The sequence below is a fragment of the Doryrhamphus excisus genome, chromosome 1, assembly GCF_030265055.1.
Source record: "Doryrhamphus excisus isolate RoL2022-K1 chromosome 1, RoL_Dexc_1.0, whole genome shotgun sequence".
In the NCBI taxonomy this organism is placed as follows: Eukaryota; Metazoa; Chordata; class Actinopteri; order Syngnathiformes; family Syngnathidae; genus Doryrhamphus; species Doryrhamphus excisus.
In genome coordinates, this window is record NC_080466.1 from 16,183,363 (window position 1) to 16,209,604 (window position 26,242).

The 26,242-nt window shown below is 41.4% G+C and overlaps 2 protein-coding genes across 2 annotated transcripts in view; one reads left to right on the forward strand and one right to left on the reverse strand.

Annotated features, from left to right (window-relative positions):
• Window positions 1-10,782, forward strand: part of frem3 (Fras1 related extracellular matrix 3) — a 36,869-nt gene extending 26,087 nt beyond the window's left edge. The window contains exons 13-24 of the mRNA XM_058072044.1: window positions 767-925; window positions 1,279-1,582; window positions 1,650-1,781; window positions 3,058-3,389; window positions 4,749-4,941; window positions 5,022-5,126; window positions 5,352-5,479; window positions 7,799-7,933; window positions 8,410-8,536; window positions 8,617-8,804; window positions 9,415-9,561; window positions 9,632-10,782. Of these exons, the coding sequence (XP_057928027.1) occupies window positions 767-925; window positions 1,279-1,582; window positions 1,650-1,781; window positions 3,058-3,389; window positions 4,749-4,941; window positions 5,022-5,126; window positions 5,352-5,479; window positions 7,799-7,933; window positions 8,410-8,536; window positions 8,617-8,804; window positions 9,415-9,561; window positions 9,632-10,180 (2,499 nt within the window). The 3' untranslated portion in view covers window positions 10,181-10,782. The remainder of the gene's footprint in view (window positions 1-766; window positions 926-1,278; window positions 1,583-1,649; window positions 1,782-3,057; window positions 3,390-4,748; window positions 4,942-5,021; window positions 5,127-5,351; window positions 5,480-7,798; window positions 7,934-8,409; window positions 8,537-8,616; window positions 8,805-9,414; window positions 9,562-9,631) is intronic.
• Window positions 10,783-12,321: 1,539 nt separating this feature from the next.
• smarca5 (SWI/SNF related, matrix associated, actin dependent regulator of chromatin, subfamily a, member 5) lies at window positions 12,322-25,964 on the reverse strand. Its single transcript, XM_058091224.1, has 24 exons — window positions 25,672-25,964; window positions 23,989-24,114; window positions 23,733-23,899; window positions 23,499-23,599; window positions 22,629-22,729; window positions 22,353-22,532; window positions 20,578-20,733; window positions 20,369-20,500; window positions 20,228-20,296; window positions 20,033-20,142; window positions 19,722-19,948; window positions 18,465-18,586; window positions 18,240-18,392; window positions 18,024-18,156; window positions 17,781-17,929; window positions 17,581-17,703; window positions 17,406-17,513; window positions 16,115-16,228; window positions 15,916-16,038; window positions 15,697-15,829; window positions 15,505-15,623; window positions 13,897-14,109; window positions 13,716-13,826; window positions 12,322-12,704 (listed from the first exon to the last, which is right to left on the reverse strand). The coding sequence occupies exons 1-24, from the start codon at window positions 25,741-25,743 to the stop codon at window positions 12,639-12,641; spliced, it is 3,108 nt and encodes a 1,035-aa protein (XP_057947207.1). The 5' UTR covers window positions 25,744-25,964; the 3' UTR covers window positions 12,322-12,638.
• Between the last annotated feature and the right edge of the window lie 278 nt (window positions 25,965-26,242).

Below are 26,242 nucleotides of genomic sequence, written 5' to 3' on the forward strand. Positions count from 1 at the left end.
ATTCACACTCATATTCATACCTATGGACAATTTGGAGTCGCTAATTAACCTAGCATGTTTTTGGAATAATGGAGGAAGCCGGAGTACCCGGAGAAAACCCACGCATGCACTGGGAGAACATGCAAACTCCACATAAAGATGGCCGAGGGTGGAATTGAACTCGGGTCTCCTAGCTGTGAGGTCTGCGTGCTAACCACTCATGGTATTGCTAACACAATATTTATTAATTAATTCATTTTCTACCGCTTATCCTCACGAGGATCGCTGTTTGCCCTCTTCAAACATGATTAGAGCCCTCTTAGACATGAAATAACACCCCTATATTTATATACATTCATTCATTTTCTACCGCTTACACTCACGAGGGTCATGGGGGTTGTTGGAGCCTATCCCATGTCTTCAGGCGAGAGGCGGGGTACACCCTGGACTGGTGGCCAGCCAATCACAGGGCACATATAGACAACCATTCACACTCACATTCATACCTATGGACAATTTGGAGTCGCCAATTAACCTAGCATGTTTTCGGAATGATGAGGAAACCGGAGTACCCGGAGAAAACCCACACATGCACGGGGAGAACATGCAAACTCCACACAGAGATGGCCGAGGGTGGAATTGAACTCGGGTCTCCAAGCTGTGAGGCCTGAGCGCTAACCACTCGTTTACTGTGCAGGATAATGGCGCTAACCACTCGTTTACTGTGCAGGATAATGGCGCTTTCGGTTTCTTTTCATCTCATGACGCCTTCCCCTGCTCTTGCTAGATGAACAAAGCCATCGTGTACATTGAGGAGATGGACAGTGTGGCGGACGTGACCTTCCCTGCGGTGCCCCGTGTGGTTTCCCTGCTCATGTATGACGACACGGCTAAAACCAAAGACAACCCCAACCCGGCGAACGGGTACCCTGTTGTGTGTGTGACGGTAAGTTTTTAATACCGTAATTGTCATGATTTTGGCTTTGGTGCTTCTTTACCTAAACCGCTCCCTGTCCTGTAGGATTCTAATCTGAAGTACTTTAACAAAAAAATGGTGCAATTTTAGAAGAATAAAATCATAATTACCACAAATGTGTACTGTAGAATATAGTCAAACTATTGAGAACACAAAATGAAATAGTTGAAAAAAAAAATTTTAACTGTTGAAAAAAATAAAATATAAAAGGTAAAATTCTAAGAGAAAAAAATATACTTTAGCAAAAAAGTAAGTTTTGATACCGTAATTGTCGTGATTGTAGCTTTGGTTCTTCTTTACCGAAACCGCTCCCTGTCCTGTAGGCTTGTAATCCGAAGTACAACGACTTCGACAAAACCGGTTCCATCTGCTCGGCGGAGAACATCAACGACACCCTGACCCAATATCGCTGGCTGGTCAGCGCCCCCACCGGGTCGGATGGCGTGACTAGTCCCATGAGGGAGGTGGACACGAACACCTTCTTCACCAACACAAAGTCCATCACATTGGACTCTATCTACTTCCAAGCCGGCTCCAGGGTCCAGTGTGCTGCTAGGGCCTTCAACGCCAACGGCGATGCTGGTTTGGAACTCTCCAGTCCCATCGTGGTGGTCAGCAAGGAGGAAGGCGAGTGGCTGGGTCGGGAATGTCACCTATTGGAGAACAAATCTTATCGATGCTAATTTCTTTCCAGGCATGTGTCAGCCTCGGGTTCAAGGTAGTGTAGGAGCGGAACCGTTTTCTGCAAAGATCCGCTACACGGGTCCGGACGACCCGGACTTTCCCAACCTCATGAAACTGACGGTCAACATGCCCCACATGGATGGTAAGCACCACAATCATGCAGTAGGAATACACAACATGATGGATTCAACTATTCTCTACCAATGACGGATTTACAGTATATGTCATTGAAAAGGTGATGATGCAACTCTACCATAGAAGAGATCATGTTTGGTAACAGCAGAAAGGTAACACGCACCAGCAAATACAAATAGACGGTGTAGACATTGAAAGGGTGAAGGAAAATAATTTCTGGGGATCACAATAGATGAAAATATGAGCTGGAAACCTCATATTAAAAATGCTCATATCACCTCGTACGTGACTAAAAATGAAAATAAAACTAAAACTAAAACTAAAAAAATAGAATATTAATAAAAATAATAAAATTCTAAAAATAATAAAAAATATATATAAATAAGAAAAAATAACACATTTTAAAAAATATATAAAAAATCAATCAATCAATTTTTAATTAAAAAAATAACAATAAAAAAATAAATTATATTAGGAAAGCAGGAAGTGAACAAATGTAACAATGTAAAAAAATTTTTTTAATGAAAATTAAAAAACAACTAAATAAATAAATAAAATAGTTAATAAAAAATATAAAAAAAATACTTAAATTATATTAGGAAAGCAGAAAGTGAACAAATGTAACAATGTAAAAAAATGAATGAAAATTAAAAAACAACTAAATAAATAAATAAAATAGTTAATAAAAAAAATAAAAATAAAAAAATACTTAAATTATATTAGGAAAGCAGGAAGTGAACAAATGTAACAGTTACTGATTTAATAAGCTTTGCTTCTTCCTACTCCTTTTGGACATGTGGAAGTGTGAAGTGATTATGGGATGCATTCAATTGTAATCTGATGCATGTTCAAATGAAATAAAACCATTACCATTACCATTACCATCATGTTGGGTGCTGTTCTAAGCCGTAAAACGGCCACAGGGTAGCAAAATGTTCTGGTTATTTTCCTGTAAAACAACCATTTTTGTGTTGTTTATGTTGTGGCATCGTTGTTCAGACATTTGGGCTAAATATATACAATATGGCTAATTTTGTGTCAAAGTGAAAGTGATGTATTTTTTCACAAAACGTCTTTTTTTGTTGGGAACTGATATTTTACTGAAACTTATCAATGTTCTACTGCTGATTACTAAAGAACTGAAAAAGGTAGAAACAAACCTTTTTTTTTCCTGATGAACGATGACAGTCCAAGTTTATTTTGGTATATACCATGTCCATAAAAATGAATGAGTTATTGATTTGAGGTATTGAATGAGTTAAAAATAAATTCTTCCTCAACAGGCATGTTGCCGGTCATCTCCACAAGACCCCTCTCCAACTTCGAACTGACCCTGAGCCCCGACGGCACCCGAGTGGGTAACCACCGCTGCTCCAACTTGCTGGACTTCAATGAGATCCAAACGGGCCACGGCTTCATCACCGACGCTACCAAGAACCCGGAGATCATCGGCGAGACATCACCCTATCAGTACAGCACCGCCATGCGCTCCTCCAACTCCCTGCGCTTCTACAGGAACCTCAACCTGGAGGCCTGCCTGTGGGAGTTCACCAGCTACTACGACATGTCCGAGCTACTCAATGACTGCGGGGGGTCCATCGGCACCGACGGACAGGTACACAAAACCAGCTGCGGTTGACGCTTTTTTTTTTACACGGCAGCATCCGAGACATAACTGAGGATCTGGAGATCATTTGCTGGTTGGCAATTAGACCGGCCAACGACTAAATCACATCTACAGTATAGTTTTTCTGCAGGTCGGATATACGAACTAACCAATTTCTTCACCAATAACTGCTTCATGAGCAAGTAGACCGGCCAATGACTGAATCACAAAGCAGAGACTCGGCAGTCATTGGCCGGTCTACTTGCCCATTCAGTAGTTATTGGTGAAGAAATTGGTTAGTTCATATATCCGATCTGCAGAACAACTATACTGTAGATGCAATTCAGTCATTGGCCGGTCTACTTGCCCATGAAGTAGTTATTGGTGAAGACCAATTTTTGGGGGGGGGATTGGTGACAATTGGTTGGCTGGTTGGCAATTACACCGGCCAGCGACTGAATCGCATCTACAGGTCGGATATATGAACTAACCAATTTCTTCACCAATAACTGCTTCATTGGCAAGTAGACCGGCCAATGACTGAATTGCATCTACAGTATAGTTTTTTCTGCAGATCGGATATATGAACTAACCAATTTCTTCACCAATAACGGCGACTATATGCATTCATCGGCAAATAGCCTGGCCAATGACTGAATCGCATCTACAGCATAGTTTTCTGCAGATCGGATATATGAACTAACCAATTTCTTCACCAATAACTACTTCATGGGCATTTAGACCAACCAACGACTGAAATGCATCTACAGTATTTCTTTACCAACAACTGCGACTATATGCATTCATGGGCAAGTAGGCCGGCCAATGACTGAATTGCATCTACAGTATAGTTTTTCTGCAGATCGGATATATGAACTAACCAATTTCTTCACCAATAAAATACTTCATGGGCAATTAGACCGGCCAACGACTGAATTGCATCTACAGTACAGTTTTTCTGCAGATCAAATTGGTCATTGGCCGGCCTACTTGCCCATGAAGTAGTTATTGGTGAAGAAATTGGTTAATTCATATATCCGATCTGCAGAAAAACTATACTGTAGATGCAATTCAGTCATTGGCCGGTCTACTTGCCCATAAAGTAGTTATTGGCGAAGAAATTGATTAGTTCATATATCTGATCTGCAGAAAAAAACTATACTGTAGATGCGATCCAGTCATTGGCCGGTCTACTTCAATAACTACTTCATGGGCAAGTAGACCGGCCAATGACTGAATTGCATCTACAGTATAGTTTTTCTGCAGATCGGATATATGAACTAACCAATTTCTTCACCAATAAACTACTTCATGGGCAAGTCGACCGGCCAATGACTGCCTAGTCTCTGCTTTGTCTCACTTTCCCAGGTGCTCAACTTAGTCCAGTCCTACGTGACCCTGCGCGTCCCCCTATTTGTGTCCTACGTCTTCCACTCTCCCGTGGCTGTGGGCGGCTGGCAGCACTTTGACCTTCAGTCGGAGCTCAAACTCACCTTCGTGTACGACACAGCCATTCTCTGGCAGGAGGGCATCGGAAGCCCACCCGAGTCAGAGCTGCAGGGTGCGCTTCTTTTAAACACCAACTCCGCCCCTTCCGGGTGTTTTATTGCTACCTAAGGCTAAAACTGTGTGGAATTCTAGGTGCTATGTACCCCACCAGCATGAGGATTAATGAAGAGGGGCGCCTCGTGGTCAACTTCAAGACGGAGGCTCGCTACAGGGGACAGTTTGTGATGTCTCATCCAGGTACGGGACAAACAAACACACTTTTGTTCTATAAATGCAGTCTCCTATTGGATTACCCGACTTCCCATCTCTTGGGTTATTCCTGGAGTTCCGCATGAGAGGGGGCGGGGGGTTCTGGTGTGAAAGTGTGAGAGGTCATATGAGCGAATGTCAAGGAGTCAAAACAATATCAAAGGTCGGACTATAAATAAAACATACTTTAATGCTATACATGTCCACTTTTAGGGACCAGCGTGTCTTCCATGGTGATCTGCGCAGACCACCCGGGGCTGACGTTTACGTTGTCCCTGGTCAGGACCGAACCTACACACAACCAACCCATGCAACAGTGGAGTTTTGTTTCCGACTTTGCTGTGAGTGCCAAAACACTTTTTGTCGCTGATGTTATTTAACATGAGCTTTTTTTCCTGATCAGTCACTTCTCAATCCTGGATAGAATAGCATAGCATTATTTTATTGTATTGTATTGTATTGTTGACATAGTCGCACATTCCCCACGGATACCTCGTCAATCTAAGTCTCTAACTTGGATGGATGGATGGATGGATGGGGATGGATGGATGGATGGATGGGAGGACGGAAGGAAGGAAGGAAGGAAGGAAGGAAGGAAGGAAGGAAGGAAGGAAAGACAGATGAAAGGATGGATGGATGGGCGGGCCAGACCCTTGTTTTCCCGATCAGTCACTTGTCAATCCTGGATAGAATAGCATAGCATTATTTTATTGTATTGTATTGTATTGTTGACATAGTCGCACATTCCCCACGGATACCTCGTCAATCTAAGTCTCTAACTTGGATGGATGGATGGATGGATGGGGATGGATGGGGATGGATGGATGGGAGGAAGGAAGGAAGGAAGGAAGGAAGGAAGGAAGGAAGGAAGGAAGGAAGGAAGGAAGGAAGGAAGGAAGGAAGGAAGGAAGGAAGGAAGGACGGATGGGGTGGGTGGATGGATGGATGGAAGGACGGATGGAAGGAAGGAAGGAAGGAAGGACGGATGGATGGGGGTGGGTGGGTATACGGATGGATGGATGGAAGGAAGGAAGGAAGGAAGGAAGGAAGGAAGGTGGGAAGGAAGGAAGGAAGGAAGGATGGAAGGAAGGACGGACAGACGGAAGGATGGATGGATGGGGGTGGGTGGAAGGACGGAAGGAAGGAAGGAAGGAAGGAAGGACGGACGGAAGGAAGGACGGACAGACGGAAGGAGGGAAGGAAGGACAGACAGACGGAAGGATGGATGGGGTGGGTGGAAGGAAGGAAGGAAGGAAGGAAGGAAGGACGGACAGACGAAAGGATGGATGGATGGAAGGATGGAAGGAAGGACGGAAGGATGATGGGGTGGGTGGGTATACGGACGGACAGACGGAAGGAGGGAAGGAAGGACAGACAGACAGACGGAAGGATGGATGGGGTGGGTGGAAGGAAGGAAGGAAGGAAGGAAGGAAGGAAGGAAGGACGGACAGACGAAAGGATGGATGGATGGAAGGATGGAAGGAAGGAAGGACGGAAGGATGATGGGGTGGGTGGGTATACGGACGGACGGACGGACGGACGGAAGGAAGGAAGGAAGGAAGGAAGGAAGGAAGGAAGGACAGACGAAAGGATGGATGGATGGCTGGGCGGGCCAGACCCTTTTTTCAGGGGCACTTAGTAAACAGCAGACCACATCAAATAACCAAATTCATTCGTTCATTTTTTTACCGCTTATCCTCACGAGGATTGTGGGGGGTGCTGGAGCCTATCCCAGCTGTCTTTGGGCAAGAACAGAGGTAGGGAACCTATGGCTCAGGAGCCAGGTAGGGCTCTTTTGATGACTGTATCTGGCTCTCAAGCATTTCTTACCACAATAAAAATGCATTTTTGCTAACATTTAAGTAAAGTAAACCATCACAGAAATCACTGTTAAAAATAATATTCAAAATCAACAACTTTCTTATGCATTTTAATCCGTCCATCTATTTTCTACTGCAATACGGCCGACCATATCCATCTTTCCTGATGATATTTTCCAGGTCAAACACCAAAACTTGATTATTACTGGGTAATGCGGTAGTCTACCTCGGTCACTGAGATGTCAACATGTAAATGTAGACTTTCCTCCATTAGTTAAATAGTCACCTAGCTAAAGCTGCAGAACCAGGCCTTCTGACGAAGATGGCCAAAAGAATGAAATACGGAGTATGGTGCAAAACCATGCAGCAGCAGAAGTTGTATTAATGGCAGCAAGTATTTGATTTATTATTAGACACTGCGCTGCTCACGAAAGTGTGCTGGCGTGGGGTAGTGTGCCTGGTCTACACAATTAGAGCCCATTATATCTAAAACTGTTGGTCTTACATAAAAATGCACACATTTTATTGCATTCAATGTTTAAAAAAATGTATATGGCTCTCACAGATATACATTTTAAAATATCTGGTCTTCATGACTCTCTTAGCCAAAAAGGTTCCCGACCCCTGGGCAAGAATAACCAAATTGAAAAAAAAAAGCTACCTAAACCATGAAAATGTTGGCTCGGGCCATGATGCCAGCTTGTATGTTAAAGTTTCAATGAAATACTTTAGAAAGAACGGGCCGTCCGTATTTAAACACTTAACGGTCCAAATGTGGCCCTCGGGCCGTAGTTTGCCCACCCCTGATATTAAATGTCATATTTTCATGTGGTCCTGAAGGTGCGGGATTACTCAGGGACGTACACGGTGAAGCTGGTCCCCTGCATCGCATCCCCCAACGGAGAGTTCAGCGTCCCCCCTGTGTGTCACCCGAGGGAGCCTCTTACGTTCGATATGGACATTCGCTTCCAGCAGGTTCCTACTTAGATTTCTACTTACATAGATTCATGTAATCACACTGCATATCACTTATGTAACTCCCTCGGATGTGCAACGATGAGACAGCAACTAGTTCTTGTGTTTTACTGATTGGATTTATTACAAAACCAACGTGAGATACAAATTACAATAAATTATTGGTAATATAAATACAATAAATGACTGGTAATATAATACAAATATACAATAACACATTTACTGTACCTTAATGGCTGCACATATGCCATAGGAGGGAATTATAGAGATGATCTTCTATCCTTTAGCAGTTAGCATCTATTCGCCTTTGAGCTCTAAAGAGTTTGTTATTTTCTATTGGTGTAACGATTAAACATACACATGTGGAAACAACGATTCTACGGAAAATTAGTTCGGCCTCATTAATTTATATGCACCTAGGTAGGAACCAAAAAAACGAAAATAAGTGGGAACTTAATACTGAGACGTGATTTCAGGTGAGTGACCCAGTGGCGGCGGAGTTTAGCCTCAACACGCAAATGTTCCTCCTATCCAAGAAGGAACTCTGGCTGTCTGATGGATCAATGGGCTTTGGGGAAGGAACCGATACCGCCTTTTCAGAAGGTACAACACCGCCACCTGGTGGATTTACACAGATTTACAGCAAACAGCTCATGATGAAGACCTATAAATGCTTCTTATAGGGTCAGTGATCTACGGTCGGGTCATGGTGGACCCGGTCCAGAACCTGGGTGACTCGTTCTCGTGCAGCATCGAGAAGGTCTTCCTGTGCACTGGGGCTGATGGATATGTTCCCAAATATAACCCCACTAATAAGGAGTACGGATGCCTGGCGGACTCCCCTTCTCTGCTCTACAGGTTTAAGATCCTGGTAAGACTACTATAACAGTTGCGTACATGAATAACCTGAATAAAGCGAACATGTCAGTCAAAATGACTACCTACGTAGTATTACATACAGTTAGCATTTGCTATCAAACATCACCCATATACAAGAATTGAAAACGAAAATGCTAAATATAATATAGCCGAAGTGAAGACAACTTATTAACAATTTGTCAGCAATAGCACATTTTAAATTTGGGCATGAAATACCAGTTTAAGAAGCAGGCGAGTAGAAAACACTTATTTGTTTACTGGAGTTCAACACCATCGAGCAGTACACTTTGTTGTTTATGTAACTAGCTACTACAAGTGAACATATAACTTTTGTTATAAATGTACTGTTAGCATCTTACCTTTTGAGTTAGTTTATCCGTAATTAGATGAATAAAGACGAAATTTGCATCTCAGTTTGAAAGCGGCGGGGAAGAGAGACAGAATCCGGAAGTGAGTTTAATGTCACGTGACATGTAATAAAATGACGTTTGGGCACGTAAAATAAGTATCGAATGAACGTAACGTTTATGGTTTATGGGACTGTGGGAGGAAGCTGAAGAAGTTTTGTTGATTCAAATGTTTAATTTTTTGGGGTATTTTAGGACAAAGCCCAGCCAGAGACTCAGGCTACTGCTTTCGGTGATGTGACGTTCAAGGCCACGCTGGCTCAAGATACAGTTGGAGCTCTCTCATTGGTCAATCAACCGGGATCTGATGGCTTCACCTTGTCCTCATCTCCGCTATTCCAGGTATGCATCCCATGAGATAAATTCCACAGAATTCCCAGAGCACAGCAATTAATTAGTGTTTGATACCCAGGTGGCTGCAGGGCGAGAATGGTTCATCCATACCATCTACATGGTGCGTTCTAGAGAGAACGCAAACCGCGGAAAACGCAGCGTGAACGTCCTCCATCACAGCATCTCCTCTGTGGAGCATCCTCAAACATCAGAGTTGGGTAGACACCGCCGCGCCGCCCCGTCTTTCTCCGGCCCCGCCGTCGCCCAAGACATCGGCGCCGACAACAACCGAGGAACCAACATCCAGCACATCGCTCTGGACCGCGAAGACCGCGTAGTGGTCAACCAGCGCCAACCTTGGTCGCCCGGCTTGGACCGCACCCATTACTTGGAACGCCCCCTTTTGGGGCGCTCCGGCGCCCCCGAGAGCTCCACGCTGCCTATGATTGTCGGCGTGGCGGGTTTGATACTCCTCGCCTGCCTCATCGCTATTGTCGTGATTCTGATGCTGAGGCGTAAAAAGAAAGATAAGAACCCGCCGTATGCTAGCTCGTCGTCTTCGGCCTATCACGGATATAGTCAACGTTCATCCAGGATGTGGGGCGGCACAGATAGTTCTGAGGTCTAAAGTAGAGGGTCTGGTTCTACTCCACCCCCCCCCCCCCCCCTATTATTGACTCTTCCACCATTGTGCCTTCATTTCCCAATTTGTATAGCACTAAAAATAGCCCGGTACCACCTTCGTACGTTGTTGATGTCGGTGCTTGTGATCCACTTTGGACACATCGAGGATGGGCATTTTTTTTTGCTGTTGTATTTTTTTTCTCCTTTTCTTTATAAAAGGTCCCGTTTTATCCTTTTTTTGTTTGTTTGCAACTGCATGAAAAGCAACAACAACAAAAAAAACCCTGCTAATTATAATCAGCTCAGGCAGCCTTATTTTAATAACATGAACAAAGTTCTTTGTGTTGTTTTTTATTATTAATATTATTATTATTATTATTATTACTACTGCTGCAATTGACTGTCTTGTGGACTGGAATGAATGTTAGTTGACGTTAATGAATGCTAATGTGATAAAAGATTGTTATATTTTTCACCACAGACAACAGGTTTTGTAGATAGGTTTTTTTTTTTCGTTGCAAGAATGGAGAAATTCATATTTTTGAATAAAACTATTGAGATGAATGTGGTTGAAGCCAGGCGCAAGATATTCTCACTGAATTATTACCAGAGTCATCCTTGTGTGTAATTATAATGTATAATTACTATATAAGCGTATAGGAGCATAGAGGTGTTATTTTTTGTCTAGAGGGCTCTAACAGTAAAAAATGGTACTTCGAAGGTCGTAAATGTTTTTTTTAATGCTTCAAGTGTGAAATTTTTTTCTAGTTTTACAATTACAATTTACAATTTCTAGTTTTACTAGTTTTACAATTACTCGATTATTTATAATTACTAATTATAAAGTATTCGATTATTACCTCAGTCGTCCGTGTGTATTACCATATTATTACTATATAAGCGTATCAAATGAGACATATCGGCTTGGGGTACGTGTGAGAGTCTAGATTATGTTGTTTACTTTGATTATGTCAACTATATTGGGTAATACAAATGTAAAAGGTGCGCATAGGGGTGTTATTTTTTGTCCAGAGGGCTCGAACAGTAAAAAAATGGTACTTCGATGGTCGTAAAGAGGTTTTTTAATGCTTCAAGTGTAAACATTTTCCTATTTTCGCAATTACAAGTAATCGATTATTACCTCAGTCGTCCTTATGTGCGTGTAATTATAATGTATTATTACTATATAAGCGTATCAAATGAGATATATCGGCTTGGGGTACATGTGATAGTCTATATTATGTTGTTTACTTTGATTATGTCAACTATATTGGGTAAAACAAATGTAAAAGGTGAGCATAGGGGTGTTATTTTTTTGTCCAGAGGGCTCTAACAGTTAAAAATGGTACTTTGAAGGTCGTAAAGAGGTTTTTTTTAATGCTTCAAGTGTAAACATTTTCCTATTTTCACAAACAATTACAAGTAATCTATTACCTCAGTCGTCCTTGTGTGCATGTAATTATAATGTATTATTACTATATAAGCGTATCAAATGAGACGTATCGACTTGGGTTACATGTCAGAGTCTATATTAAATAGTCATTTACTTTGATTATGTCAACTATATTGGGTAATACAAATGTAAAAGGTGAGCATAGGGGTGTTATTTTTTGTCTAGAGGGCTCTAACAGTTAAAAATGGTACTTCAGAGGTCGTAAATGGGGTTTTTTATGCTTCAAGTGTGAACATTTTTTCTAGTTTCGCAAACAATGACAAGTAATCGGTGAACAGTAGGTTTTTTCGTAAACATCAAACACTTCAGTTGACGAAAAACTAAAATGCTACCCGACAAACCTGTAGAATGTCTATTTACTTCTGACTGAACATAAACACCCAATAAGATTTAGTCTTCAGCTAACCGTCCGTGTATTGGTAAATATTCAGTGAACTTTTTGTATACGTTTTGCAAACAATGAAGGCAATTAGGTCATTAGTATAGGTTATTAATATATGCTTAACATGTGTTTTTTCCCCCTGAAACATAGAAGACAAGTCTTGATGACTGCAACATGTTTTCGTAAGAGTAAAAAAATATTTAAAAAAAAAATCAAATCAAAAAATGGAATCGTCCCTGCAATGCAAATATGCATTTAAGTCTAATTTACAACAGCGCACCACTTTTTCCTTTTATTAAAAAAAGGGGATCTTTATTTCAGGCAAAAAGACATCTCTAAAAACAAAAATTGGAATGTGGTACAACCGACAGGCATAAATACATTTATTTCCATTAAGTACTAATAAAAAAAAAAAATGACAGAAGACAAAACCAGCACATCTGCGGTGTTTCATTAAATGACAACAACGGAGAGCTTGCTAGAAGCTAATCACACGCCAATCAAGTCTAAATAGGATGTTTGACACCAGTAAAGCTTTCAAACACTCACTAATACTACTACTCAGTATTTCTGCTGCTTGGCGGATGATGAGAAGGTAATGCTGTACATACACTGAGCTGTCAAGCTTCACAACTTCAGCTTTTTCCGGCGTCCGCGACCGTCCGGGGTGCCTTCAGGCTTACGTTTCTGGGCCTAGGACAGAATAAATGGACTGATTAGATGTTTTTTTGGGGGGAAAAAATGACCTTGTTATAACTTGGACAAAACCAGAACGATGTAGTAGAACATAAGTCACAGCAAAGAAGCGTACCGGCGACGACAAATGAGGAAAACAGAACCGGAAATGTAACTCAACACACTACCGCTCAAAAGTTTGGGATCACTTGGAAATTTTTTGGGTCAGTCTGAGATATGGCTTTTTCTTGGCAATCCTGCCATAAAGTCGGAAGTCCTGAAGTCCCTGCTTCACTGTTGATACCGACCCTAGTGTTTGATATATTATATTTGTGAAGAGATATTTGTCTTCTTGCACGATTGTGCAGCGTTTTTCTGTCCTTGTTAGACCCAGTTTGTGCTGCTCTCTGAAGGGAGTAGTTAACAGCATGGTAAGAGATTTTTGTTTTAGTTTAGATTTTTTAGATGGATTTTCTAATAATCTATTAGCCTTATAAAATGATGAACTTGGATTAGCAGTCATACCAGGAGATTGATGCAGAGGACTGACAGTTGTTGATAGTAGGCCTCTATGCAAAAATGTACATCCTTCTTTGAAAATCATCTCATTCATTTTAATTGTTTGTGAAATGCATGAACCTGTGTTTTTCTTTGGAAAACACACTCAGATATGTCTTCTTGCACAGTTGTGCAGCATTTTTCTGTCCTTGTTAGACCCAGTTTGTGTTGCTCTCTGAAGGGAGTAGTTAACAGCACGGTAAGAGATTTTAGTTTTAGTTTAGATTTTTAAGATGGGTTTTTAATAATCTATTAGCTTTATAAAATGATGAACTTGGATTAGCCTCTATGCAAAAATGTAGATTGTTCTTTGAAAATCATCTGATTCATTTTAATTGTTTGTGAAATGGTAAAAAATGTTTGTGAAATGTGTTTTTCCTTTGCAAAACAAAGACATTTGCAAGTGATCTCAAACCTTTGGGTGGTAGTGTATTATGAACTGGGAGGATTGTGAAGTGGGCATTCACTTACAGAGCCAGTCTTTGGACCCCTCTTCTTCTTCTCGGCCTTCTCTCTTTCCTCCAGCTCCATGTTCTCTCTCTCGATAAGTGTGATCAGCGTGTTGCATCGCCTCTGGAGCTCCTACAACATCAACAAACGTAATTTTAGATCCATACGATTGGGGGGGGGGGCAGTATGAAAACCAATTCACCATGGCGGTCCTGGACTTGAGGAACCAGTCGAAGCGGAACTGCGGCGAGTTACGGATGCACTGGCGAAGCTCGTCGTACACGCTCTCCTTGTCGAATCCCAACTTGTGCAGCATGCAGATTAGGAAGCGGTCCTCCTCCTCAGTGTAGTTCTTTCCTTTGTTGGTTCCGTAGGAGATGCGCAACTGGTGGAAGGGCGCCTTGTAGCGACCGATCTGCACCAGAGAGAGGTCTTTATCAGCGAGGACAAACCCTCACACTTCAGCAAAGTGTTTTTTTTCCAGTGTCTTGTCAAGGGACAATACTGTAGAATTGAACCGTGGCTATACTTTAGAGTCGCCAGTTTATTCAAAATTATTTTATTATTTGTGTAATTTACTGTTTACACTGTACATTGTTGTTCATATTTAATGTCATCTATTTATTCTCCACATTATTTATTATTACACGGGAGCTAGGCAACAACATTTTGTTGGCAATTTCACTGCTGCGTTATCGTGCAATGACAATAAAGGAAGTCTATCTATCTATGGCGAATCTTCCTTTTTTTGTACTCAAATTACTGTCATATTATGACACTCATAAAAAATGGTCTAATTGTGGACTACAATATTGTTTATGACAAAGCTCTAAGTGCAATATATTAAGTTCTAAGTGCATCATTTTTTATAATGCCTCATATTTAACTCACTAGCAAGATCTCATAGTGTGTAGACTGGTCATATATTTCATCTCATATGTCATATTATCTTACAAACAGTATTTGTATATAACCTTGGGTAAAATTGTTAATACTTAGGTTGTTTGTATTGTTTATTTTTATATTGTGTATTTTGTACTGCTTAACTGATTCTGTTCTCTTCTAAATAGCTGGCAACACGAGTGAGGAGGAGAATGATAATGATGAAAATGGTAACATTAATGATGATTATAATGATGGTAATAATGATAAAGATTATAACAATAATAATATTACAATGATAATAATAACAACAACAGGGGAAACCAAGACTGTGGCATTAACATGATTATATCTTGCAAAAAGGGGTAGGCATTTCTAAGCTTTTGCTTCAGCCAACTCCTTTTGGGCTTGTGATCAGATAGCTGAATACAAATGTAAATAATGGAAAGTTATATTTTGATTGATGTAAGAAATGCACTGTAATGTTTCATATATTTGCCCAAAAAAAAAAAAAAAAAAAAAAAAGGCGATGACGTGGCCAAGTACGTCTCCATCACACCTGAACCCACCTGAGGTGGGATGGCAAGGTGTCCATCCACCGGTGATGCCACCGTGGAGAAGTGGAAGAATATTCCGGTAACAACCCGTGCAGCTCTGGCGAAGAACTCCATACCCAAGAGGATTAAGACTATACAGGAGTGGCGCTCACACCAAATATCCATCCCAAAGGCACGATACGGACATGTTGTACATGTACACATGAGGTGTACTCACTCGTGTTGCCAGGTATTTATGTACATGGAATGGCTGTGTGTTGACAAAGCTATACTGCCATATAAGCTACACGCAGTTTCACTGAAGTAGTATACTTGTGAGATACTACTGTACAATTAAAAAGAGACCAACGTGATTCTGCTTGCGGACCGACCTTAGAGTCCAATGCCTTCTTAATGCTGATCCTCCTCTGGATTCGTGCCTCTCCTCGTTCTATCTGAGCCATGATCTTCTCAATGTCCTGAAGCTCGTTGCAGCGTTCCCAGAACACAGCTGAGGAACGTAGGGAAATAAATAATGAATGACATAAAGAGGATGGCTACGATGGAATTAACCAAGGCATTACCAGAATACTCCATGACTTCCTCTGGAGTTTTGCCTTCCACCTCCCTGGCGATGTTCTCGATGTCGTCTCGTCCCCACTTTTCGTTGGCTTTGATGAACTGGTTGAAGTCGCGTTTGTTCCAAATGGTAAATCCCTGCGATGGGAGTACGGGTAAAACGAAAATTCAAAACACTAGAAGATGGTGGTGGTCTGCAGCTAAACAGGGTCAGAGTGGGGTACCTGCTGCAAAAGGTTCTCTTTCTCCTCCAGCTCCTCCTCGGTCAGGGCTTCTGCTTCATCGATCTTGGCCTGCTCCTCCTTCTGGACCTGGGCGGAGTTGGGCATGTCGGGGTTGCGGGGCACCTGAGCAGACACACCTACTTTAAAAAAAAACATTCGAACCCGAAGAGGACATCCCCAGAAGATAGGGAAGCATCACCTTGTAGCCGATGGTCTTTCTGTAGAAGAGGATTTCTTTCTCAAGGAGCTCAAAGAGACGTGGAGGGAAGAACTGGAAGTCTTGTACGTTTGGCTGCTTGGGTGGACGAGGAGCCTGTAGGGGTTAAAATGCAATAAAGGTATTTCACGAGGTGTGTCACCTGGTCAATATTTGTCCTAATAATTATTGACCGATATTCGATTATTTCGACTTTTAACCTTCTTGTGTTAGCTTTCTGGTATCATCTCTTATGTTAACAGGTCGGTTTTGACCCATGTATTAAATCAGCTATAAAATACACTAAAAACAATAACCATCAAATTTGCTTCTCATGTCTTGGTTACCTTTTTAAGCTTCCTCATTTAATGAAAATGTTGGTTTTAATACTTTTGGTGTGGGCATGTAGGCCTTTTTTGTCACTATACCCCTCCATTTCAATTTCCAAAAATGGTAAAATGAACCTCAAAAGAATCATATTCATAAATTGAAGGTTATTTTGTTACCTGGGTATTACTGAGAGCTATAGAACATATTTCTTAAATCAATTAGTTTTATTTATTTTCTCATTTTAGTATTAATCACTAAAGAAACATCTATGGTGTTGGGGTGAATTTTGACCCATATATATTAATGTCAAGAAAAGGTAGAAAAAGTTATTGTTTTCAGCAACAGAACTTTAGTATAAAATGAAATCAAAAAGCAGAACAGGTCCAGATCTTGGTTCACTGTACTTCTTGCCATTCTTTCCATGATCCAAATTGTAAATGTGAAATCAGCCAGTCAAATGAGTGAATTCACGTCACATGTATACTGGAAAAGCGGTCAAAATGAGAATCCCCTGAAGCTTACATGATGAGAAGAGGAGCTGGTTATCATTGTGTTGGCTAATTGTACACTTTGTGGCTCAAAATATTGCTTTATAGTCATATTATTATAAACTGGTCGAAACCAACCCTAACAATACAGTGGTTATAATTTCAACCAGACCATTTTAAAATGTAGTAAAAATTATTTTTTTTTGTTTTTATTTTGTTGAAATAGTTTCCTGACAAAAGTCAAAAAGACTCGATGCAATAAACAAATGTTATGTGATTCGTTTTATGCATTAAAATGTAAAACGGGTCGGTGCCGACCCTAACACAAGAGGAGGGGTTAAGATTGTCATTCAAAAATAATTGTGTCATGTCACATTTCAGCCACGAGATGGTACTCTAGTGTAAATCGATATATGAATTATGGTGACAGTCCTGTATTTCATACTTGTCCAACTCAGGCTCTTGTAGGTTCCTACCTTGGGGGCTTTGGGCTCACTGACTCTAAGGGCTTCTCTGAAATAGGCGTCCACGGCGTAGTTGGCTTTCCTCTCTCTTTTGGGGGGCTCGATCCAGTTGGTGATGACCTGCATGGAGGAAGAGCATCATGATGGGAAAGGTTCCTAATTTTATGAATGCGCCTTCCAACCGTACCTTCTTCTTCTCTCTGTAGTCTTCGCCCTCAAAGGTGTAGACGCTGCTGTTCTCTGTGTCCATGGTGAAGTTTCTCAGAGAGCTCTCGCCCAGGGAGGACAGCTTCTCCTTCATCTCCATTGTCTGGTGGGCGGTGGCCGAGTAATGTCACAAAAAAAACACAAAATCCTGGTTGTGTGTTGTGGAATGTGCGGACTCACCTTCCTCTCGCCCCTCTCCAGGATGGCGTCAATGTCATCGTCTGTGATCTCGCTCTCTTTGGAGGCAAACACGTGTGTGGCGCCGTGACGGATGATGGACAGCATCTCGTCTTTGCCCAGCTTATTGGCACTCGGGTCCACGAGGCGACCTGTTGAGATATCGAATAGGCGACGTGAACGTCAGGCCAGTAAATAAAACTAATGTAGTGTAATCCGGTTGTTTGCTTTTTCTTCGATGCTAACCTTGCTGGATGACGATGGAGTCCAAGCGCAGCTTCATCTCCGCTCTCTCCACAATCCTCTCCTCTACTGTGTTCTCCGTGATGAAGCGGAAGACGCGTACCTGCTTCAGCTGACCGATCCTGTGAGCTCGATCCTGCGGGGAACATCAACAGATATGTCAGATCCAGGAGCGCCTGAAGTTAGGTTTCAATAAGTGTAGCAGTTGTGAGTACAGACCATAGCCTGAAGGTCCACTTGGGGGTTCCAGTCCGAGTCGTAGAGAATGACGACGTCGGCGGTGGCCAGGTTGATACCGAGACCGCCGGCTCTGGTGCTCAGCATGAAGATGAACTTACTGCTGTTGGGCTCGTTGTACGCATTGATGGAGATCTGAAACACGCATCAACATTCTTTGTTGTGATCACAGCTTTTTTTTTTTTTTACAATCATTTGGCGACGTACCTGTCTCTCCTCATGCGGTGTCTGACCGTCCAGACGACAGTAGCCGTAGTTCCTCCACATGCAGTAGTCCTCCAAGATGTCCAGCACCCTGGTCATTTGGCTGAAGATGAGCACGCGGGAGCCTGGAGAAGAATATTAAGGCAAAATAAGATCATTTTGGAAAGAAATTTGCATTGCACAGCAGCAAGAGAACAGAATCAGTTAAGCAGTACAAAATACACAATATAAAAAATCTAATTATTAACAAATTAACAATTTTACCTAGAGTTATATACAAATGTAGTTTGCAAGATAATATGAAATATATGACCAGTCTACACACTACGAGATCTTGCTAGTGAGTTAAATATGAGGCATTATAAAAAAAATACTGCACTTGGAACTTAATATATTGCACTTAGAGCTTTGTCATAAACAATATTATAGTCAACAATTAGACCATTTTTTCCATGAATGTCATGATAATAAATGACTAATTTGAGTACAAAAAAGGAAGATTCGCTGGATAGAGAGAGAGCTAGAGAGCTAGAGAGAGAGAGAGCTAGAGAGCTAGAGAGAGATAGAGCTAGAGAGAGCTAGAGAGATAGAGCTAGAGAGCTAGCTAGCGAGAGAGATAGACAGCGAGAGCTAGCTAGCGAGAGAGATAGACAGATAGAGAGAGCGAGCGAGAGAGATAGATAGATAGAGAGAGCGAGCGAGAGAGATAGATAGATAGAGAGAGCGAGCGAGAGCGATAGATCGAGAGAGAGCGAGCGAGAGCGATAGATCGAGAGAGAGCGAGCGAGAGCGATAGATAGAGAGAGAGCGAGCGATAGATAGAGAGAGAGCGAGCGATAGATAGAGAGAGAGCGAGGATAGATAGAGAGAGAGCGAGGATAGATAGAGAGCGAGCGATAGAGCGAGCGATAGAGCGAGCGATAGAGCGAGCGATAGAGCGAGCGATAGAGCGAGCGATAGAGCGAGCGATAGAGCGAGCGATAGAGCGAGCGATAGAGCGAGCGATAGAGCGAGCGATAGAGCGAGCGATAGAGCGAGATACACTTCCTTGATTGTCTTTAATAAACACTGTGTGTGGAATACACAGTTTACCTTAAATGAGGTATAACATTGCGCTTGAGTCAATTGCGCCCTCTGCTGGCTGCTGCCATGCACTGAAAGCTCGTGTTCTTAAGTTTTGTTGCCTCATGACCCAAATTAGACAAATGCAGTCCCTCCAAAAAGGGTAGAGAAATACATCACACGTTGCCACAGACTCACCCTGCTCCTTCATCTTGGGCAGCAGTTTGTCCAGCACCACCATCTTGCCGCTGTTGACCACCAGGTGCAGGTCGGTGGTGTAGGGCGGGCCGGGCTCAGCGCCGTCAAACAGGTAGGGGTGGTTGCAGCACTTTCTCAGCTGCATGAGAACGTTGAGCAGACGCATCTTGTCCATTTTGCCGGCCGAGTTCAGGATGTCGATGTCCTTCATGAGGATTTTTGTGTACCTGGCAAGAGAGAGACGAGAGATGGCGATTAGCAGGAAAACACAGCTGACCGCATTAGAATGTAGTCCAGGGGAAGACGCTTACCATTCTCGCTGCATTTTACTGAGGCCCACGTACATCTTTATCTCCTTTTTTGGGAGGAGTGTCTTCTCTACGTCGGCTTTTATACGCCGGAGCAAGAAAGGTCGGAGCACCTACTCACACACACACACAAAAAAAACATCAAAATATGATTCAGATTTGAGTGATTATGCTAATGTTCCATATGTAAACACATACAGTGTGAAGACGCTCCACCAGCTTCTGATCACCCAAGCAGTTGTTGGTGTCAAACCAGGAGTCAAAGTCCTAAAAAAACCAAAAACAAACCAAAACATGTTAGCAAAATTCCCAGCATTGCTAAGTTATTCCAAGTCGCACCTCAGAGGAGTTGAAGACATCGGGCAGCAAAAAGTTGAGCAGAGCCCACAGCTCGTGCAGGTTGTTCTGCAGAGGCGTTCCGGTCAGCAGCAGACGATTGGTGGTCTTAAACTCTCGCACGATCTCGGACAACTGTGAAAAGACGTGCATTTGGATTTAATTCTGCTTCTTAAAAATCATAGTAAAAATTTATTTTTTTTTAATTTCACCTTTGACTTTTCATTTTTGATCCTGTGGGCTTCGTCAATGACCAGGTATCTCCAGTTGAACTTCTTGAACACGGCCTTCTCGATGATGAGCATCTCGTAAGACGTCACGCACACGTCCCACTCGCCGGGCAGCAACACATCTCTGATTAAAGCCGTCTGAAATGAAACAATTATATTTATTTTGTGTCTTTTTTATGACTGTACCAGTGTGTACTGTCATTGTTTTCATTGTTACTCACAATGTTACAAAATAAATCATTCATGCAAGCTGCTTTTCTCCCATAGAATACTGTTGTAATATTGCAACTTTATGGTAATAGTAATGGTTTTATTTCATTTGAACATGCATCAGATTACAATTGAGTGCATCCCATAATCACTTCACAGTTCCACATGTCCAAAAGGAGTAGGAAGAAGCAAAGCTTATTAAATCCTACCCCTCCATCTGGTACTTTTACAATCAGTAACTGTTACATTTGTTCACATCCTGCGTTCCTAATATAGTTTTAAGTTTTTTCACTTGATTAATTTAGCTTTTTTTTAGTTTTATTTATTTTTTTAATTTTATTTTTTTGGTCACGTACCGAAGTAGGAGGTGATATGAGCATCCAATGACATAATGGGTACCATAGTTAGTGTCAATATAGTGATATATATATATAGCACATCATGACTGGTTCAAGACTCTTCATCCTTGTATTTAGCAAACATCAACTGCTTGTATTGTTTCTTGAATTGGCTCATCGTTGTGCATTGTTTGAGGTCCTTACTCAATCCATTCCATAGTTTGATTCCACATACTGAAATGCTATGGCTTTTTAATGTAGTCCTAGCATATAAGTGTTTCAAATGTACTTCTTCCCTGAGATCATATTTCTCCTCTCTTGTAGAGAAGTATTAGATTACATTTTTAGCTAATTGGTTATTTTTAGCCTTATGTATTATTTTAGCTGTTTGAAGATGAACTATATCAGCAAGTTGAAGTATTTGTGATTTTAGAAATAAGGAGTTAGTATGTTCTCTGTAGGCGGCATTATGAATTAGCCTTACTGACCTTTTTTGCAGTACATTTAGCGAGTGAAGATTGCTTTTATAGTTATTAGCCCATATTTCCACACAATAAGTAAGATATGGTAGAACCAGAGAGCAATAAAGAGTGTGGAGTGATTTCTGATTGAGAACAAATTTTGCTTTGTTCAATATTGAAATATTTCTGGCCACCTTATGTTTGTAATATGAGGTTTCCAGCTCATATTTTCATCTATTGTGATCCCCAGAAATGTATTTTTGTTACCTTGTCTACTATGATATACTCTGAAAATTAGGACTTTTTTCGTCATTTTTACAACATTATTATCACAATTATGACTTTATTTCTCTAAAAGTTTTGTTGAAATATTAAAAACTAGGGATCAACCAATATGTTTTTTTCGGTCCAATGCCGATATTTTTTCCATCCCCCTTATCCGATGGCCGATTTAGCTTGAGCCAATATTTGTGGCCGATACTGCTTTTGCTAACTTAATTTACATGAAAAAATACATCGGCGAACCCACATGCGTATTGGCCCATACCGATTCAAGTAAAGAATGCAAATATCGGCCCAATCTAAAAAAAAACAACAACAAAAAACAATTACAGTGACTTTGTCTAATTGGTTAATGTTGCAACTTTTACTAATACGAGACTTTATTCTTGCATATGAAAAATGAATGATAAACACAAAGTGGTAAGATATCGGCATTAAACAAATGTAAACATGGAGGACAGCGTACCCTCTCGTCTCGGTCTCCGATGAGGCAGACCGCACGTAGAGACGGGACCCATCTCTTGAACTCGTTCATCCAGTTGTAGAGGGTGGACTTGGGCACCAGCACCATGTGCGGCCCTGGGATGTTTCTGTAGTGCTTCATGTAGCCCAGCAGAGAAATGGTCTGGAGTGTCTTTCCCAGACCCTGACGACACATAAATATGGTGCAAATAGAAAATGTTTAAGATAACAAGTTCAACATAAAATGGATAAGCGTAGACTGTGAGGAGAAGGCACTGACCATTTCATCTGCGAGGATGCCGTTGATGCCGTTCTCGTATAAAGAGATGAGCCAATTCAGACCGCGGACCTGATAGTCCCTCATTTTTCCTGTTTTGACATCTGGAAGAGAATGATGGGAGAAAACCTTCATCCCTTTGCACGTTTGTTTCATTCATTCATTCATTTTCTACCACTTTTTCCTCACAAGGGGGTTGCTGGAGCCTATCCCAGCTGTCTTCGGGCGAAAGGCGGGGTACACCCTGGACTGGTGGCCAGCCAATCACAGGGCACATATAGACAAACAACCATTCACACTCACATTCATACCTATGGACAATTTGGAGTCGCTAATTAACCTAGCATGTTTTTGGAATGTGGGAGGAAACGGGAGTAGCATCGTTGTGGCATCGTTGTTTAGACATTTTGTCTAAAAATGCACTCCCCCCTCCGTTTTCTTTTTTCTTCTTTTCTATCCCCTCCTGCTCCGGTCTGACCACTCCAAATTTGCAAAACATCATTCATTCATTCTCTACCGCTTATCCTCACAAGGGTTGTGGCGGTGCTGGAGCCTATCCCAGCTGTCTTTGGGCGAGAGGCGGGGTACACCCTGAACTGGTGGCCAGCCAATCACAGGGCACATATAGACAAACAACCATTCACACTCACATTCACATTCATACCTATGGACAATTTGGAGTCGCCAATTAACGTAGCATGTTTTTGGAATGTGGGAGGTTTCCGGAGAAAACCACGGGGAGAACATGCAAACTCCACACAGAGATGGCAGAGGGTGGAATTGAACCCTGGTCTCCTCGCTGTGAGGTCTAACCACTAGACCGTCGTGCAGCCCCACGTTTATGTTTCAATAACAAACAAATGGCTAACTCACAAGAGGGTGATTCGTCGAAGCGAGTGCAGACGTTTGTGGTCTTGGTGCTCTCGTTGAGCAGTTCTTCGTCCTCCTCTTGCTCTGTGCGACGATGACGGTTGCTGTAGAACACACAAATTGGAGTCATGCGTCAAAATGATACTGCTCTCTCACATGAGCGACGGCGAATAGGTAGCGGCGAATGTATTGAATTGTGGCGGCCCACATTTTTGGGAATTAATGGCGCATACTCACTCTCCGGCAGACAACAGGTTCTGCTTCTCGTCTTTCTTGATGCGAGGGCGCCCCGGCTTCATCTTCAGCGGAGACGTGGGGGTCTTCTGTGCAGCCGGTTGGATGAAGTGAGCAAACAACTCGGTTTGCTTCAGCAGGTAGTCAAATCTATTGGTCCGGTCTGTTTGCTGCATACACAAAACAAGTATATTTAGTTATTCGCCTACCAAATAAAGACTTACTGGTCTATTAGGCTGCAAATGAAAGGTGTGCTCACCACTTTCTCTTCATAACCTGGAATAGAAACTTTAGTTTTGGTCGAGGAGGAGGACGACGCATCCTGGCCATCAGGTCCAGCATCTGAAGATGATTCTTTTCCAGCATCTGAAGAATCAGACTTCTCCTAAAAAATAAAACATAACATTTCAGGGAAACGAACATTTTGTACTCTTCTTCTCCCTCATTTTTGGTGGTCGAAAACAATTTGGTACAAATTCCAACATTTCATGCCAAAAAAATAAGCTAAAAATACAAAAAGTCATTTATATCATTAACGGTGTCATTTTTTTATGTACACCACAGGCTACAGTTTATGTTCATTTCAGCCTATTTTTAAATAAGTCTGAATCAGAAAACAAAATATTCAGAGTGAATATTAGCTAGCAAGCAATGCCAAGGTAGTAGTACTGTGATATTGCAGGTATTTTGTTTTTCAAATTGATATCACTATTTTGTTAAATAATGGTTATTTCAAGCATCCTAAAAGGACTTTTTACTGATGTTAGCTACTTTGTTCCACAAAAATACTGTTCTGATGGTGGATAAGTCAGGGACTGTATACTCTGCATTTTTTCACAGCTAATAGAATGTGAACATTTGAGCAGGATCTTGAGACATCATTTAATTTATTTGTTTTTTGGAAATTTAAAGCTGGATGTTAAAGCTTTATTTATCCAAATGCTACACTTTAAGTTTTTACAGAGGAAAGTTTGTGATACAGCATAACATGCTGTTCTAATGGAATAAAAATGTGTTTAGTAAGTGCATATTGCTGGTGTGATTCAGTTTTTTCCAGTAAATAATCTTTAACTACAAGAAAAACAAAAAAATATTGCTTATCCTTGTTATCAGTATTGTGATATATGGTATCGTGAGGCTAATAGTACCCCTACAGCTGATAGTATAACACTTTTATTGATAAAATTAGACAAATCATTCAAGGAAAATTATAAGCATAATTTGTAATTGTGCGTGTTAAATATATGTTCTGGCCTACCGGACAATTTTGTTAACTCAATGCGGCCAATGAGTCAAAATATTTGCCCACCCTTGATGTACTGTATTCAGGAATAATCATTCATATCATAGTCAATCATTTGAAAAAAGGTTTGAGCCAGATATGTTGCAGATTGCATCCTTTTGATCCGTTTATTACATTGTATCTGATTCTGTGCTTCTGTAGTTGTGACATTTCCCCAATTACGTTTGCATTCAGCATTACTTAAAATTAAAACCGTTTGTTTATTGGGAGTTAAAATGAAAACAAAGTGAAGTAGAAGCAGGCGCTGGTTTTTGCCTTCCTGTTGGACGACATCATGCGTCGCGGCACTGGCTCTTTGAAAACAAAGACTCGCTTTGGGTAACTCACTTCTGGACAATTGAATGATGCCCGACTTCTTTCCCAAAAGCGAGGAATCGCCTTTTTTTCCAAGTCGGCGTGTTCACAACATACGCGTGGTGAACAATGGCGGTTGTGCTATGATGAATCAAGCTAGCAAGTTTTGCTGTGATGCTAGCTAGGTTCAGCGACAGCTAGCATTAGCTAACGAGCGGGCGCTAACAAACTTCAGATACATTAAATAAATTGAGGAGTCAATAAAATTGTGTGTGAACAAATTAGTCTGGGCATGAAAGGAAAGAATAACGAAATTAAAAACAATACAATTTTCAACCGTCTTACCTCCGCACCCCCGGCATCTTCAAGTTCCGTCTGCTCTTCCCGCTGTTCCACGCAGGTTGGACTTTCCGACATTTTTAAGACGATTCCTTTTCACTTTGTTTTAATATAGTCTACCACGGTGGTCCCTTGTTGAGTCTTCTGTATATTGTTGACAACTTTATTGTCGAAGTCTGGCACTGTTCCTGTTGGGTGTTAATGAAAGACACAGCACCGGTTGATGCTAGCGGTATTTCCCCCGCGTACTCACAGCGTGAGGTTAACAGTGCTATCGCGAGAGTTACTCGTGCTACCTTCACTAAACTCGGAAACTTTGCCATTAGGTTTAAAAGGTGACAATATGTTGAAATGGTCACGTTATAACAGCCACACTAACAAAACAAACAACAGAGGCGAGCTTAGATTAGTATTTTTTTCCGTTTAGTTTTCAGTTTTCTGCACATTAAAGGTGGAAAGCATACTGAAATGGTGTAGTCAAGTCAATATACAAGAACAATTCTAACAATTTTATCACTCTATCTACTAAAGTTAAAAAATGAAGACATTTTAGTCAGTCTCGGCGGAGCTACTTTTA